The following is a 17,440-nucleotide window of genomic DNA, read 5'->3' on the forward strand; positions in this document are numbered from 1 at the left end:
ATGCACACGTTACTTTAGTGCACTCTTTTTTTTCTTGAGAAGTTTACATAAACTTAGCAATTACATGAGCTTTCAGATATGCTATCTGAACAAGATCTATGTCGTTGCAATCTAATTTGTATTGAGAGATAAGACTTGTCTCTGCTGACTGTGAACACTGGCTGAGACAGCTCCTGAAATATTTTGAATGTGCTCTCTGTCTTCTCAAGCACTGCCTGAGAAATCAGTTGAAAGCCAGTGCGTAAAGGTATCTGATAGAAGATGATGTTGTGCTGTTTATTCTGTATTAGGGCTTTTCAGTACTACACCTGAAAAGAGAATTGGCGCATATTGAGCTACACTAAAAGAAACTTGTGGTTGAGGGCTTTTAGGGAAAAAGAGAGAGGCTGGGCAGAGAGCATATAAGAGGACAGTTAAGAACTGAGTTGATAAACTGATAGTGGTTAAATAATGACAGAATACTGAGCAATGTGCAGTAATAGAAATCACTGCTACGCTTACAAAACTCCACAATATTACAAATGGAGAGATGAATTCTAGATTAAATGTATTTGCAATGAGTTGAACTTCTTGAAATGAAATAAAAAAACCCCAGAGATCTTTCCGTACAGTTGAGAATACAAGATGGCATTTGTATCTAAGGAGCAATAAAAAAACTCAACCCAGCAGATCAAACAAAAGGTTTGTGAGAAAGGAAGATTATGAAGTGGCTGAAGAGCAACTTAGTTTTACCAAAACCAGAGCATATAAAGAAGCATATGAAACACCACCCTTAAAGAACTGCAAACTCTTACCTGGGAGGCTTAATAATAACTCTTAATTTTCATCTCTATGATGTATATGTTACCTTTTGATGGCAGAAAGCAGTGAATAAATCAAAACAAATTAGGCTTCTGCGTTTAGACTGTTATGTTGTTGTTCGTGGACGTTTTCTTTGTAATACAGAGTGCAAAATAAAAATGTCCACATCTTTTATTACAGTTCGGGTGCACTTTAGGTGATTGAAGTCTGTCCCATCCAGGTGCACACAAAATCCAGATCTCAGGAAGAGAAAGGACTGGGTAAAGCAAGCTGGACCTAGAGCCCTCTCTGCTGGATGGCTGGGAAACAACATTTCAAACAGGAAAAAAAATAAGAATTCTGATGTAGAAAAGAAAATCTGTGAGGCTAGTGCAAGAAATCTGGACATAAACCACAAAAATTATGTAGTTGAGCTCTTCCTGTTATAAGCAGATGAAATAATATACATTTATTGCATAAAATTGCCTTTTTTATTGAATCATCAGGAAATCTATTTTCATGATAATTCCCTTCTTTTGAGCATGTATGATATCTGAGGGGTACAAAGGAGCTAACATTCCCTCTTAGAAATTTGAAAAAGAATTTTGAAAAGAAGAGTATGCAAGTAAAGAATTTTAAAACCGTGTGTAGCATAGGAGGTGCAGATGAGTGTGGTATTTTTGTAGTGATGCCCAAAAGAAATTAACACTTACTGTAGAAGGTGTAGCAATATGTGGAAAATATGCTACCCCAAGACAAAGTACCTTTTTAAAACGGCACTTGGCAAGATGTATCAGCTTTTCATGTGACTGTTTGAAATATATTTTCCAGTAAGAGGGGAAACCCTATCATACTAATTCAAGTTCCTATCTTATTCCTAAGGTGAAGGCAAACACAGGCTTTTGAATACTTTTCTTTCAGAAAATTTCACTGAGACAGGGGAAAAGAGAGATGCAGATAAGTGAATTGCCTCTTTATTGCCAGCACTAAGAAATCCACTAAAGCTATGCAGCTCCCTAAGGTCCATCCATTTGGAACTGATGCTGAAGTGTGTGTGCTCGTGAGCACACATGCACAGCTTTTACGTGGGTTTTTTATTAAGCCAAAATAAGTCTACTGGAGATGAGAGGGATCGACTCTGAATGTACTTGTGGGAAATGTTGACTCTCCCTTCTTCCATGGTCTTTCCAAATGTGATAGCAGCTGAAGACACTCATGACGTATCTGGGCACAGAAAATTCATGTACAGACAAGAGAAAACAGGGTTTGCATATACTTTTTGGAAGCTGTTGACATCTTGTGTGCATGGAAAACAGTTACTGATGTTTATTAAACTTGGTTTTCCTTAATTTTTATGTGTGGGAGAAGCATGTTCTGGAAATGTTTAATGTTTGGTAAAGTGTTCGTAATGAATTTTTTTTCCTGGTTTTTTTGGGCCATCATTTTACTTAATGGTAACAACATGATTAATGACATTTTAGTGCAGATAGGGCTGCCTTAGGGGGTTTCTTTTTTTTTTTTTTTCTACTTTATTTCAAGCAACAATGACATAAGCATTTGAATATTGTTTAGATTAAAAGTGCCTTAAGAATTTTGTAAGAGACAGGAAGATTTTAATAGAATATTTTTGTTACATGAAAGTAAGACCTGTGAGGTGAGTGTTCTTTGGGGAAAGGGAGGTGGAAGCAGGGAGGAGCCTGTCCAGTTAATCAGACTGACTGGTACAATTTTATCGTGTATCACCCAATAGGTGTGCAAAAGGCAGTAATGGCATTGGGTGAAGCACTGTGAATTTGTTCTCTTGAAAATGCAAGAGTAGTGCAAATGAAGGATGATCTGCCAGTACTGATTCTGGTGTGGAGCAGTGCAGGCATGATGCCAAAGGAGGGCCGAACATGTCTGTGGAGCCACCAACCAGTGGCTATAATGTGAAACAAATACATGGATTTCATAGGTCATTTATGGAAGAAACTCCTCTGACATTCGTTTTATCCTCTAAAACTATCAAAGGTCTGATCCTGTCTGTCAGTTCTGCCTGGCTGTAGTTACCATTGCGAAGTAAAGCTTCAGTAGTCAGAGTACTTGATACTAGTGTGCTAAACCCATGGTAATATTTTTACTGTCAAGGCATCCTCTGTCTTACAATAGCTTGCATAATTTCTGAAGATGTGTTAGACAGACAGACCTCATTAGAAAGCAGCTATTTAGCGGTCTCTGCCAGTCCACAAGCTGGATTTATGTATTAAGCATTCTCTGACTGTTCATGTAACATACTAAATACTTTTAAATGGCTTTTTTGGATACAATAAGGAAATTCAGTAATTCTGTACAGATTTTTCTTACTGTAACTGAATGTGAATTTGAAAAACAGACTAAGTTTGCATCGAACTCACTATCACCGTGTTTCTGTTGACTGACTTCACTAGGTGCTAGACCACGCTCTTTGACTATAAAATGATAGCGATGACTTTATTGTACCACAGAGTTGTGTTAAAAATTTGCATGAACATTTGAGATATCTTGAAAAGTTTCCAAATATTAAAAGCAAAATGTTTACACTGAAGATGAAAATTATCCATGCTTTGTATTTAGAAGATAGCCAGAAGAATGAGTGAATGAGCATACACTGCTGCTCTCTTCAGCTGTAACTTAATAATTTTGCAGGTAACAGTTTTGCAGTGTCAGAATACCTTAACTCATTCTTTGCTGGGATGGAGTTTTGTACTATACAGGCCTGTTCTCTTATGACTCAATAAAAACTTTTTCCAAAATCATTGCATAATTAATTCTGTTTAATATTAAATATTTTTTCTGATGCTGACTTTACCTGTGCTGTATTTTGCTGCAGTATTTTATTAAAAGGATTATCTCACATATAAGTATTCCTGGGTTTTATTTTTCTTTTCAGGGCATGGCTTTTACCTTGGAGGAGAGGCAGCAGTTGAATATTCATGGATTATTGCCACCTTGTTTTCTCGGTCAAGATGCCCAGGTTTATAGTATTCTTCAGAATTTTGAAAGGCTGACTTGTGACCTAGACAGGTAAAGTATGGCTATGAACCTTTATCCTATTTATCAAACCATGAGTCCCTTATGTTTTTCAGTGGTACTACAGATGAAATTTTGTGGAGTTTTTTTTCTGAGCAGTGGTGGTTGATTTAGGATCATTAAGCTAACTTTATACTTGTGCTAAAATGCTTTTTTGAAAAAATCAGCACCTGCTTTAAACTGTAATATTACGGTGCTGTTCGCATGAACTTATTATTTTCAATAACTACATGATACGAAAGTCATCAGAATCAAATGAACTCATGTGAAACTGAAAGTCAGTAATGTCTTTACATGCATATAGATACATACGCATTGAAAAATATGCAAAATTTATAAAATCTATAAAATACTATTATGTACTATGGTGTTGGCAGTTGGGTTTTTTTAAGAAAAAAGCTGGGGAGCTTTAAACACTTATGAATATTCAATATTTATTATGTGTTTTATAAGCCCTAGAGTAAAATATTATTCACTTTTCCCTTGTGCCTTGATTTCTCTGTTGTGAGTTGTCTTGTTATCCACATGCAATACGTGGCTTTTGGATACCTGTCTGCTGGTGGCAAGGCTCTTTTATAATATGAAGTTGCCACAGCCTTTGTTTTTTTTTATGGAGGTAGAATAGGATGAGCACAGCCTTCCTCGTAAGTGAAGAGCTTATGCCTGTGGTATCTTTTCTGGGTTACCTATCCTCAGATGCTCTCAAGGATGATGTTACCAGCTTTCACAGAGTGGTAGCTTTCCAGGCTAGAATATTTATTAGTGTGAGTCCCTGTGTGTAGCTAAGCATAAAATTTCATGGAGATCCCTGCTTCAAGCACTGACTTTCTCTGTCCTTCTCTCCCCATCTCCTCTCGAAGTCTGCCTTGAAATAGTTCCTTCATGATGCAGCTCATTGTTTTGTATGTTTCAGGACATTTAATACTTTAAGGCTGTTTCAATTGTTTGTTTCTGTTTGAATTGCTGGAATTTCTATTCACCTGTAACTGAAAAGCAGGGAAAAAAAAAAAGCCTTTTACCCTGTTGTTGTGTGTGTTTCTTAACTGGTGAGTAAGCTCCTGCTACAGGTCAGAGGAGAAAAGCACTTCTGTTTCTTAAAATATCACAGATTGAAAGTTACAGATTTAGCTATGTGAAATTCAAGAGGAGAATAGCAGTATTCCCAAATCTTGTTTAATGAATTAATTTATTTATATATATATATATTTATTTTTTTAAAGAAAAAAATTGTGGATATTTAAATGGCTTTTCACCAAAATGAAAAATTTCTGCAGGAAAGGAAAAAAAAAAAATCAGTTTTTAATGATGGAGTATTAAAACTTTGAAAGCTGTGTCATTTGAGCTACAGTAAAGCAGCATATACTGAAGTTCTGATCGCAGTGGGAATCATCAAATAAAAATAACTGGGTACTGTGGGAATACTTTGCAGAAAACTTGCTCCATTGTGTTAAAAGAAAAAAAAGAAAAATCTGTCTTGAGAGTCGAGGAGGGAAGGAACATTTTTAACTTAATCCACATACAGTAGACACAAATAATACACAAGTATAAGTAGATATAAATATGTTTACCAATAAACATAAATAAAATGCATTTTTTCCCCCAAATCTGTCCCTGTTAATCTTAATATCTGTATATGATTAATTAAAAACTCAATGTCATTATTTTCCACCTATGAGTCTTCTGTTGCATTTTCTCTTTTCCAAATACATAGTTGGGTAAGGAAGACATTTGTTTCCTGCTCCTGTGACCAGACATTTCTAAAATAGAAGTGCAAACATTATGATATTGCATCCATGTGTCTTGAGCATTAGACTGTAGCTCACCATTTTATACCGTAAAGCCAGTTTGTCCTGTAATGCCTTTTTTAGTATGAAAGTTATATTATGCTGTGCAGCTTTGCACAGTACAATATTTTTGTTAATAGAGTTTTAATGATGTACTTCAGGTGAGAAAACTAATTAGCCTTTGGTTCATAGAAATAGCTTTTTTTTCCTCACTAATATGATCACTAGTCAAAATATTTCAATTAAAAATTCAGCAATTAAAATAATAAAATATCTGAAAGCTGTGCTTATTTCCCAGTCTTGTTCTGTGGATTGTGGCACTGGTATTTCTGGACCAAAATTTTTGGTCCAGGTATTTGTATCTTCTCCTTCCCATTTTGTATGAATAAACAGTGTGGCTCCATTTATAATGCTGGATAAACTGGGCTGGAGTCTTCATCCTTTGAGGTATTAAAAACCTGATTGAACATGGTCCTGGACAACCTGCTCTAATTGACTCTGCTTTGAGCAAGGGATTGGATGAGGTGATCTCCGGAGGTTCCTTCCAACGTCAGCTAGGCTATAATTTCATAACACAGGTCCATAACAATTAAGAAATAAGCTTTCAGAGGTAATCTTGGAATAATACAAATTTGGGTGAATTATCAGGTTGGCCCATAAGCACTTAAAATTATATAAATCCACACCTCCTCTCCCTCCAAATGAAGTTGTTTCTATAAGAAATCATATGTGTATTTTGTGTGAATACTCAGCAGGCCTAGATTAAGTATTCACATCATGCTATGCTTTGGTAAAGATATATTTTCCCCTTATGTTAGTAGGGCACTATATTGCTGTGTTGTTTCCTCCAGTTTTTAGCAAAATAAAATTTTTTTGAGTTACATGTGTAGGTTTACATTGAAGACCACTGATGGAAAGACTTGGTGGCTTTTGCATGCACAATATATTTCCTTCGAAGACTGTCAATGATGACATCTTGGGCTTCTTTGCAGAGATAAAAACCTCTTGTATAATGAGTGTGCCAAAACTTGCACATGCAAAATGTGATTTTGCAGCTGTGTTTGAAATTGCCGGACCCTTGACTTGCATTGGAGTATGTCAGTAGAAACCCTGCTCTGAGAACACATGCATTACCATGTGTGGGAGCTCAGTTCTTCAAGGCAATAAGCAAACTCTGGTCTCCTGTACTTACACTTGTAGCATAGCATTTTAAAGGGAAGAGTGACTGTGATCCTGCTGCAGTTACTCCTTGAATACCTGCACTGATGGAGAATGCCAGAAAGCATTGACTATATAAAGTGCTCCCTTTACAGGCAGGTGCTCAAGGACAGCCTTGCGTAAGAGCTTGCAGCTGTTGCTTTCTACTGAATGTATATGTACTAATTCTAGAAAAACCCTACATTTCTTCCAGTATGCATCCGGCATAGGCTTTGCTTCCATAGGAACAGTGACTGAAAAGAGATAAAGGGAAGCTGTTGTTTTTGTCCTAGAGCTTGGATTTGATAGTAGGTGTATAGCTGTGTGTTTTATGTCCAAATACAAAAGATTAACTACAAGCATTTGAATACTTCAGACTTGGAAGCTGTTAAGTACCTTAGACAGAAAGGTATTGTCTGATGAAACATTAATGCTGTGTATCACAGCATCTGACACTGGAAGGATTGTAGCTTGCCCTGGTTTTGACTGGCAAGAAAGGTGTGTGTAAATTCATAAAGATAAGCTGATAGTACCATGGCATGACATGTTTTGGCACAGCTGAAAGTCCTTTGCTGACTTGCATCATGGAATTGCTGTACTCTGAAATACCAAGAGTTCATACATAAAATGAATGTGAAACAGCATCAAATACATTGCGTGGTATGCTTGGCAACAAGGAAGCCAATAACAGGAAATAATTCTGTTCTTCTAACTTAATTTAGAAAAGCTGTAATGTATTCTGCAAGTAATTGAATTTTTTTTTTTTCTTTTTCTCTTTCCCTTTCCTCTGTATGTTCTGAGTTGTTTTTCTTCTTACTCTGTATTGACACTGAAATTGTTACCCCTCACACAGCCCCATCTTCTGCCTAGGCTTTTATTTCTTCAAAGATTCACACTGGTAAAATGTTACACTGGATGTGTGAGCATTAGGAAAGGTGCAATCAAATCCCTTTTCCTGAGAATGCTGTTATTTTGTTTTTTCTTAAAGTTTTCTGTCTTTAATAACACTTCTATATAGATAGTGATGATGCAAAGTAATGGAGCTTAATTGTCTTAGGTTAAAAATTAGGTTAATTATTATAGGTTTGCTCTCACATTTTGCAAGATAAAAGCAAACAAACCTTTTGTTTTTGGGGGGTTTTTTGTTGTTGTTGTGGTGTTTTGGTTTTTTTTTTTAGATTCCATTTTGTCTTGTAAAATGCATGCCAATGATAGTACAGCCAGTTATCCTAAGGAATTATCAGCAATTTTCTGATAGTTATATCAGTTTTCTTCTGGAATTTGATGATATTTTGTTTACATCCTTTTGTTGCTTACAGTATTTCATTCCCTTTCTAATAGCAGACTAACACGAAAAGTTCTTAGGTGAAGTAAAGGCAAGGGGGAGAATTGACATACTGAAATTTGTATGCTTGGCAATCTCCTATCTCTTACTTGCCAGGCCTTGGTTTTTATCCTCTGAAGCTATTCCCTGAAACTTCATTCAAGACTCCTTGTCTGAGGACAGATAATATTCTTCTCCCTTTTTATAGCACAAATGATTGTTCTCAGTGTTTATTGCTTGTTTTCACTATGTTTTCAATTAAATGTGGGGTTCAGTAAAAGATTCCATTAAATACTTTGAAAATATCTTTTTTTTTTTTTTTTTAACACAATGCTGAAAACAACTTCATGCTTTTAGTTGTGTAAATTACTTGGATGTTGCTAAAAGACGCATACTTGTTTAATGCAGTATAACCAACACCACATTGAGTGTGAAGCATTTTTGGTTTTCCCCTTATGAAAGAATTTTTTAGAAAGTCAGTGCCCCTGAGCAAGTTACTGTGCCAAGAAAGAAGTGGTATTTTATACCTGCCACTGAAAAGTAGCCTTCTGATCAAAATTGTACTTTTCTAGAAATGTTTTTCACTTTCTAATAGTATTTCTTATGCTGATTTGGGTATGGCTAAGTATGTAATAGTTGAAGATATAAATAGTATGCAGGTATTATCATTGCTTTTTCTTTAGCATATTCTAGATGTAGAAGTGGTATGATAAATGCAGATAAGAAAATAACCCCTCAATTTAATGCTATAGAACAGTAAAAACAAAATGGAGTATTTTGCCAAATAGCTTTTTGTTTTGAAGCCCTTGAGGATGCCTTTTGCCAAACTTTTAATTACTTCTGTAAAAGAAGCTGTGCCTGACCATCTCTGGCAGTGTTCAAGGCCAGGTTGGATGGGGCTTTGAGCAATCAGGTCTAGTGGAAGGGGTCCGTGCCTTGTGGCAAGGAGTTGCAACTAGATGATCTTAAAGGCCCCTTCCAATCCAAACCATTCTATGATTTATGATTATGATTAAAATGCTCAAAGAATTCAAGGACATTGAAAGATATGTTATATCATAATGAAATACTCTGGGAAAATGAAAGGTTAATAGGGAAATGCAATAACCTGAAACAAAAATTTGTATGTATGTATGTATTTGTAGCTGAAAACTACGAGTGCAGGATATAATTTAACCTTGGAGAACAGTCAAAACTAATGTGTATGATGGAAGGTAGCTCAGGATATATCTTACGGTGGTGGTATACAGAGTACATCTTCAACTCTTTGGTTTCTAGATCTTTATCTGTTTAGGGTCTAAAGTACCCTTGGTGACACAAAGAGAGGGATACCATTTTGCCTCACTTCTGTCACTTCATTACAGTACAGCTAAATGGACTGTATTAGCTTTGCTTATAGCGATTGCTAAAGGTTTACATAGCAGATCGTGAGAGAAATGCTTCCCTTATACAGGAATATACAAGCTAAGTTTGAACAAAACAAATGCAGATTTACTAAACTGTTCATTGTTAGACATTTACCTGAGTATATTTCTGTCTTCCTAAAGCATGAATTAGATTTTATTGGTGCATGTAATGCATAAGCGTGCTGAAGGAAAGTTCATGTAAATACTATTTTTAAGCACACAAACCTCCAGGCTTTTGGAATGAATGTGTTATATACATTTCCTCAACACTTGTGTAGTAAAATAATAGGAATATCAAACTTTGAGTGTAAGTAGTAAATCACTGTAAATAAAAAAAAACCAAACAACAAACCACCAACAAAATCACCCCCCAAAAACAGCATATGTAAATTGTATACATAAATTAAGTTGAAGTTTTTATGGAAGCTTTTTGATATAAAAAACTACTTAATTTCTTAAGTAATACTTAACCTCACTAGAACTAGTGAATAGAGGGGTGAGCTTTAGGATCATTGAGTTCCTAAATGTTAAGTGTTCACAAAGTGACTGGGGTCATACCTGTGTGAACTAATGTAACCTGAAGTCACTCATAGGTTTGTATCATCCGTCATCCTCAGCATTGAAATATGGCTTCCTGGTTGGGATGTTGGAGCAGTAGTGTATTTATTCAAGATTAAAGTGATGGTAGTCACAAGTAGATCAAGCTAAGCGTGAACTCTTTTCGCTCTTGTTTCTCTGATTATTTTTTTTTCCTCATTGTTTTTCTTTTTAAATATAGAACTTCTTCAAATGCCATCAAAACTTAATTTCCATTAGGAGGTAAAACATTGCAGATTTCATTGCTAACACAGACTTCAGGGATGAAAGGCCGTATGTGTATGCTTTGCTTTTAAAAGCTTTGTCTGCAGTACTCAGGTAGACATTTGAGGTATTTATTTGAGGTATTAGTCTGGATTTAAGAGAAATTTCTGTCAAGGCAAGAGCAGAAAAAGCTAATATTTTTAGTTTCATTTTTGGGGGCAAGAGAGTAAGCTTCTTTAAGTTTTACTTAGTGGTGGTCTTATTTCAAGTGGAACAACTGATCTGAACGGATTAGGTTCTGACAGGCCAAATACTCAATTGCAGCATAATGTTTTATACCTCAGAGGGATTATCTTCCCGATATGTAGTGTTTGTCAACTTTGTGATGTTTTCAGCTTCTGTCTGTCTCAACCAGTTTGTTACCTTTTGTGTCTGAACTATTTTGTGCTAGTAAGAGAAGGAAGAGTTCAAATACTCTTAACAAGAAAGAAGCTGTTATAGAACAAACATAGCTTCAGTTGGTTATCTAAACACCTTTGTATTTTGAAGTTTACTTTATATGTTCACCTGACGTCTGTCTAATTATATATAATTCTCCACAGATACATTCTACTAATGAGTCTTCAGGATCGAAATGAAAAGCTTTTCTATAAAGTGCTGACTTCTGATATTGAAAGGTTCATGCCTATTGTTTATACTCCCACTGTGGGACTGGCTTGCCAGCAATATGGTTTAGCATTTCGGAGGCCAAGGTAAGTAAGTGTATACTTCAAATAAAAGTAATTGTATCTTATTTTCCACTTGGCAGATTTCTGCAAGGGTTTTCTAACATAGCTGAATGTAAGCCAAAACTGCAATGATTGAGATAATTCAAATAATGCTTTTGGTGTCCATTAAATAATAATTTGTATCGCATTAAGAGGGCAAATAGTTGTTTTAATTGTATTAAAACATGGGTACATTTTTAATCTTGTTAAAGGCTTTGGAATCCTAGTTACATGTTACAAGATTAGAGAAGAATGGATATTTTGTCTTAGAATAATTTACTTGCAGACATCTTAAAAATAATCAGTATCATCAAAGTGTCCTTCTCATTGCTTAGAAATTTATTGTTTCATAGGTTGGTTACTGGAATTCTTTTATTCTGTATACAATATTTGTATTTATAGAGTGATGAGGAAGTAGCATGAAAGAAAGATATGTTTCTGTTTCGCTCTGCACCTTTGAACATCAGCTCACAGAGTATGAGATTTATGATGGTTACTGTTAGAGAGAGAACCTTGTGTGTACCAGTGCCTTCAAGTGCAAACTGGAACAAAGCTTTGGAGCCTTCTGTACGATTTTCTGGCAAAGGAAGAGATAAATGGGCTGTATGTGCATAGCTCTGTTAACAGAAATGGGTTTTTACAGTCAAAGCATTGATGGAAAATAAGAAGCTTGCAAGATGAAAGGGAACAAATGACTGCTCACAAATCTTCAGCAGGAGGTGTTTGAGTGAGAAGACTTATGGCTTCAAGGTTTTGTTGTTGTTAATGTAAAAATCATTTTGGCCTTGTGACTGACAGAATGAGTCAGGACCATCTGGCCAACTGCAGAAAGCAAGAATTCCCACTTCTGTGCACATTAAAAAGTTCAAACAGACCTCAAGAATGCTTACTTAAACGTGTTTAACAATCTGGCTTTCAGGTGCCTCTCCTGGCAAGAGAATTCATCTCCTTCCCCCCCTCAGTATTGAACACCACAGTAATTTTATTGCCCTTGAAGGAAGTGCTAAAGTAGAAATTAAGTCTTTGCCTAAGCTGGTCTCATTGCTCCTTGGTTTTGATATCCAGTGCTGTATAAGATACTGCACAAGGACTACCTCTGCACATGCATGTACTTCTCACTTTCCCCCCAGACCTGTGGAAAAAAAAAACCCTGTTAAATTAGACAACAGTTCAGCTGTCAGTCTGTGACTGTTGAGACACAGTGTGCAAAGGCAACTGAAACAATTCACCAGCTCCCTTAGAGTTTTCAGACTCGTGATCCTCATTCTTCACTCTGATCCTTAGCACACTCTAGACATGGTGAAAAAACTGGTTGGCGAGTTAGGGACAGGGAGAGGGAGCACTTCAACTTTTTGTCTTCTTTTTTCTTTTATTATTATTTGGTGGAATTTTTATCTGCAGAGGACTTAGAAAAATGCTTTAATTTTTCTCCTCTAGATATTAAGACTGAAATCCTAGTTCGCATAGCTCTGTCACTAATAAATTTACCTATATAGTTAACTTGAAACAAATTACACTATAGCCTCCAGTTAGCATATATATTGGAAGACAAGGAATTCTGAATTCTCTTATGTAACTAAGCCACTCTTTAGCCTCTCCTGTAATGAGAATTGAGTAGACTTTAAAACTTTGTGAATTTGTTTGAATCATTAATATATGTCATCACAAGCTTACATTTTATTTTCCTTTTAGTTTTAAATATGATATAAAAAGCTTTCAAAAGCAAGGCATTATAGCAGTAGTGCATACGTTGTGCAGACTTTGGAATAGCAAGCTGAACTCTCTCAAGTCAGCAAATGACTGCAAAATAAAACTACCAGGGCATGTGACAGTGCTTGTTCCCTGTGGATTTTCCTTCATCCTACTTTAAAAAGCTTGTTATTCTGGCACATGGGTAGTGAAATTCTGATGAAATATTTAGCTATTCTGAGCAGTGACAGTGATGATCCAAGTGCTCATTGAGCATCCTTATATTTGTATGTTCTTGAAAGTATGATTTTATTTACCAATATTGGAATGAAGACTGATTTTTTGCTCCCCAAAAAGTGTTCATTTCCTCACTGAAAATGAGCAAATTCAAGGCAGATTATACTACTGAGATGGTTTCTGTCCTTTATCGTTTAACTTAAAAATTATATAGCTTTATAGGACATCCCATAATTTAGTATTTAATACTGTGTTTTTCACTTCAGTTGTGCTGCTAATCAATGAATGACATTTTAAACAATATCAAATCATGTTTTAACTGATATGTGTCTTGGTGTTCAGTTGTATTGAGCCTACTGAAGTCAGCCTTGGCTATATTCATGTGTCTCCTACTTCCCCAACTACATCTGTGCTTTCTATGCGTGACTGTCTGGAGAGATGTACAAGATATTTATAGAAGTCTGGTTTTATTTCTAGTCCTGCTCAATTGCCTCACTACTTTCAAATATGTGCTTTTAATGACTCATTGAAGTAAATATGGCTGAAAAATTTGTACAATCTTCTGTCTAATGAGGATCTCATATATATTTTTTTACTTATGAGCGAAATGTCATCTGCCAAGTCAGATGCTTATTCTTCCCTGTAAAATTCCCAATTGTTATGTTCATGTTATCTCACTACCTGCTCTCATTTTCGCCCACCACCCAGCTGATGCCAGTGTTTAGCAGAGGTGTTGGAGGAAAGGACTGAAAAGAATTTTCCTTTCGACAGACACTTTGCTGCTTAGGAAATACCTCTCCTTTGTGATCTTCCACTGTGCTCTGTTACAGAGATCTGTTTTTTCCTAAGAAAAACCTTTTCTAAATTATTCCAAAATCAACTGTGCAAAGCAATTTCATTTGGTTTGAAATTATGTTCTAGACTGTGAGTCATTTAGTATTAAGCATTATATACCAGCATCCCTCATAAGTAGCATCCTCTGTGAATTGTACTCATAGAGAATTTAACATACAGAAGGAGTAAAAGATATAAACTCTCATTCAGTCTATTCATTCTCATGTTTTTTATTAATTGATTTTTTTCAGTTACAGTTTGTGAGAGAATTGTAATTGTTCATCTGTAAGAACTGTGTGTATCTGGTTTATGCTGACTCATATCTAAATGCTGTCTTTACTGATTAGTGAATTTTTTTCTTTCAGAATGTTTTTTATTTCAGAATATTTTTCTAAATGTCTCTTCTTACAGCTCAGAAAACGTTTGATATTTCATAGTTTAGAGATCTTATTAGAAACAGACTTGTTTACATAGGCAAATAAGTTTAAAATTACCCAAGTGCTACAGCTTATATTTATCACATTAGACGCTGCAAGGCAATATCTTCCTATGCAGTTTAAGTCTGCAAGGGTTTGTTTTTTCTATTAGATTTATTTAAGTTGTGAAGTGAGTTTCAAGCCTCTGGCTCACAAGTTATGTCTTCAGGCAAGGAATAATGGAAATTAATTTAGGGCTTACAAAATAGGTGTCTCATGGGATCATTAAATGAGATCATCTTCTGCAACTCTATTACATCTTTTGAGAAGACTATACAGGCTCACATGATATGGTTACAGTTATAGAAGGACACTGTGGCTCGGGCAAGATGTTTTTCATCCTGAAGCAGTATTTTGCAATTATAGAATAAACATTCATGGCTGACCAGATGAGCGTCTGATTAAGAAACATTTCTCAAGAGAGCCAGCTGCAAAGTAATCTGACTCACTGGTTTGAAGCTTGCCTGGGTAATGGACATTTTTTTGTAAAATTCAAACTCAACCCAAGATTGCGTTTACTTGCTCGTTCAGCTTAAAAGTTCAGCATATTTAAGCTGAATATTCAGTGTAAAATGCAGCAGTTTTCATGAATGAGTGTTATTCTAGAATTAAACAGTACAGATCTGTTAACAGATCTGTAACATGCACCTACCTACACCACGTAGTTCCAGAAACATAAGTTAAAAGACCAGTCTCACTAGTCTTCCTCACAACCATTGAGGAGGATGAGGGAAGAAAGAGGCTTCTCCAGGGGGTAGGTCAGAAATGGAATTTGGACCTGTACAAAGAAAAGCTCTAAAGGCTTACACTGGAAACATAATGGAGTTGTGGTTTTATTGCAGTAATCACACTATCTATAAGAGCATTATCTCAGAATCTCTACCAAGTGGTCGCTTTTTGGTGCACGGTTTCTAGCCATCATTTAAAAATACGTTCTTAAAGTAATAAATTCTTTAGTTGCTCAAAGCATGTCCATACATATGACAACTTTTGCTGACTTACCAAGAAACAATCTATTTCTATAAATGGATTTCTGAAATATCGGTTCTTTCATCCAAAAGAATAAATATGGGAAAGCTCAATGGAAATTTCCTCTAAGAATCCAAAATCAACTTTTTATATTGTATAGAGAACACCCAGGAGTTTAAGGTTCTTGTGTAAACTCAGCATTCAGAGAGAGGGGGAAAAATTGCCAAGTATTGCTCTGCTAAAGACTTTGGATGTTGTTAAAATGTTAGGTGACTGTTTATGTGTTTCCATTCCTAGAAGGAAAAGCCATTTCAAACAGAATATGAATAGAGCCAGCCCTGGTAACAATTGCAGCCACACAGGCATGGCAGGGTTCCTCTGAAATAACTTCCCGATACAGTCACATTCTGTCAAGCTGACTAGGAGCGATTATTGAAGTAACTATATTGAATCTGATGCTGCATATTGAAGATACAGATGTAATCTCTTAAAAGGCAAAGTATGTCAGCCTAAGCTTTGAAGTTATTTTTTTATTTTTTTTTTTAACTGTATATAAGCAGATCTTGTCCAGCAAACTGTTCTCATGGAAGTTTTCTTCTTAATAATTCTTTCAATTCTGTCTTTTTTTCTTTTTTTCCTTCCTCACAAATGACTGGCATACCTTGAGGTCTCTTATTTACCCCAAGGCTAAGCAAGATTACATTTTTGAACTGACTTTTAACAAGTATTTAAAAATTTTGTTTGGTTTAACTCTGTTAATATTTTTAGAGAGCACTTGGAATGTTATTAGCAGTCTTTAGTAGAAACTTTTCAGAAGGCAGTTTATCATGCTAAATGCTCAGTTTACAAATGCTGATATTATACCAGATTGCTGCCTCATTGAAGTGCATGACTGACTGAGCAGATACAAATTTAAAACAGGTTCCTTTCTCCGTATTCTTCAAAAGGAATGTATTTATTTACATTTATTGTATGTATTTGTATTTACAGTGGTTCAGATGCACGGTACTGAATGTAAGTGCTGCAAGTGTGAGTTCTTTTTTTTTTGTTGCCGTAGAAATGTTTGCATATTGAGATTGCCAGCTGCAAGATAGCATTGTTTTTTTATAAAGAAAATTAATTAGAGAATAGAGAAATATTTATTTCCTGTGACAGAACATACAAAGACCTTGGCGGCAGAAGTTGAAGTCTGTTTGCCATCACAAGGTTGATCCTGTGGTACATTTCATAATTTTTTTGTTGTTTCTAATGAGGCTTTTACTGGAGTCTAGATTTTTCTTTTTATTAATTTCATCGGATGCCTTTGACATCCAAGTCTCTTCAGAAACCAGATTTGGTTTAAAGGAGGCCAAAGTCTTGTCATGTACTCCTGGATCAGATGAACCAGGAAAGTTCAGTTCCTGATGCTTCTTTCTGAATGTCTCCCCCTGAGATACGTGGTGTTTTCTTAATTGAGAGCAGAAGTCCTGGATTCATTTGACCTATCTTCTTCACCAGTGTAACTGCCCCCTTAGATTTCTTTTCAGCACATCTAGATGTTTTTTCCCAGGCAAAGCAGATATATAGACTTGTAGAGACTGTGTTAATATGATTGTTACTATGGATCTTAGTATCTTAATGTATCTTAGTATCTTAATGTATCTTAATGTCTTAGTATCTTAATGTAGATAACAGTGATTATTGTGTAACATCAAATTATAGTAAAATATATAACAGAGCAATCGTTTCAGAGGTATTTTTCCTAGCAGTTTTTCTCTGAAAACTATGCAAAATTGTCATCTGGCAGTGTAATAAGAAAGTATTTTTGGTTTTTTTACATGGTCTCTTGTAAGGGCTTGGTCCTTAGGGCAGTCTCTGAAATGAAAATGTGTTGTAATAAACACATAAAATACAGCAAAAGGCTTCTTTGAAAATAGCCTGTTGGAGTTCCATGCTTCAACAGATACTGTTGTGGGTTGTGCGTACTAACAACATGGCTCAGGTGAGTTATTCGAACTGGCAATTAGCATAGCTGTAGCATTCCTTCTAATTTTAGACAATCTTTCTCTTAACTGACTTCAAAAGCTTGGTGATCATGGCAGTTGAACCTCCTCACCAAGCACTTTTGAAATACTTGTTTGTCATTTTC

General features: G+C 35.6%; 1 protein-coding gene across 1 annotated transcript in view; it reads left to right on the forward strand.

Moving 5' to 3' along the window:
* Nucleotides 1–17,440, forward strand: part of ME1 (malic enzyme 1) — a gene marked incomplete at its 5' end in the record, with an annotated part of 173,413 nt that overhangs the window by 36,706 nt on the left and 119,267 nt on the right. Inside the window, 2 exons of the mRNA XM_080614639.1 lie at nucleotides 3,689–3,822; nucleotides 10,943–11,092. Coding sequence (XP_080470765.1) covers nucleotides 3,689–3,822; nucleotides 10,943–11,092 — 284 coding nt within the window. The remainder of the gene's footprint in view (nucleotides 1–3,688; nucleotides 3,823–10,942; nucleotides 11,093–17,440) is intronic.

The sequence above is a fragment of the Psittacula echo genome (assembly GCF_963264785.1).
Source record: "Psittacula echo genome assembly, chromosome: 4".
NCBI lineage: Eukaryota > Metazoa > Chordata > Aves > Psittaciformes > Psittacidae > Psittacula > Psittacula echo.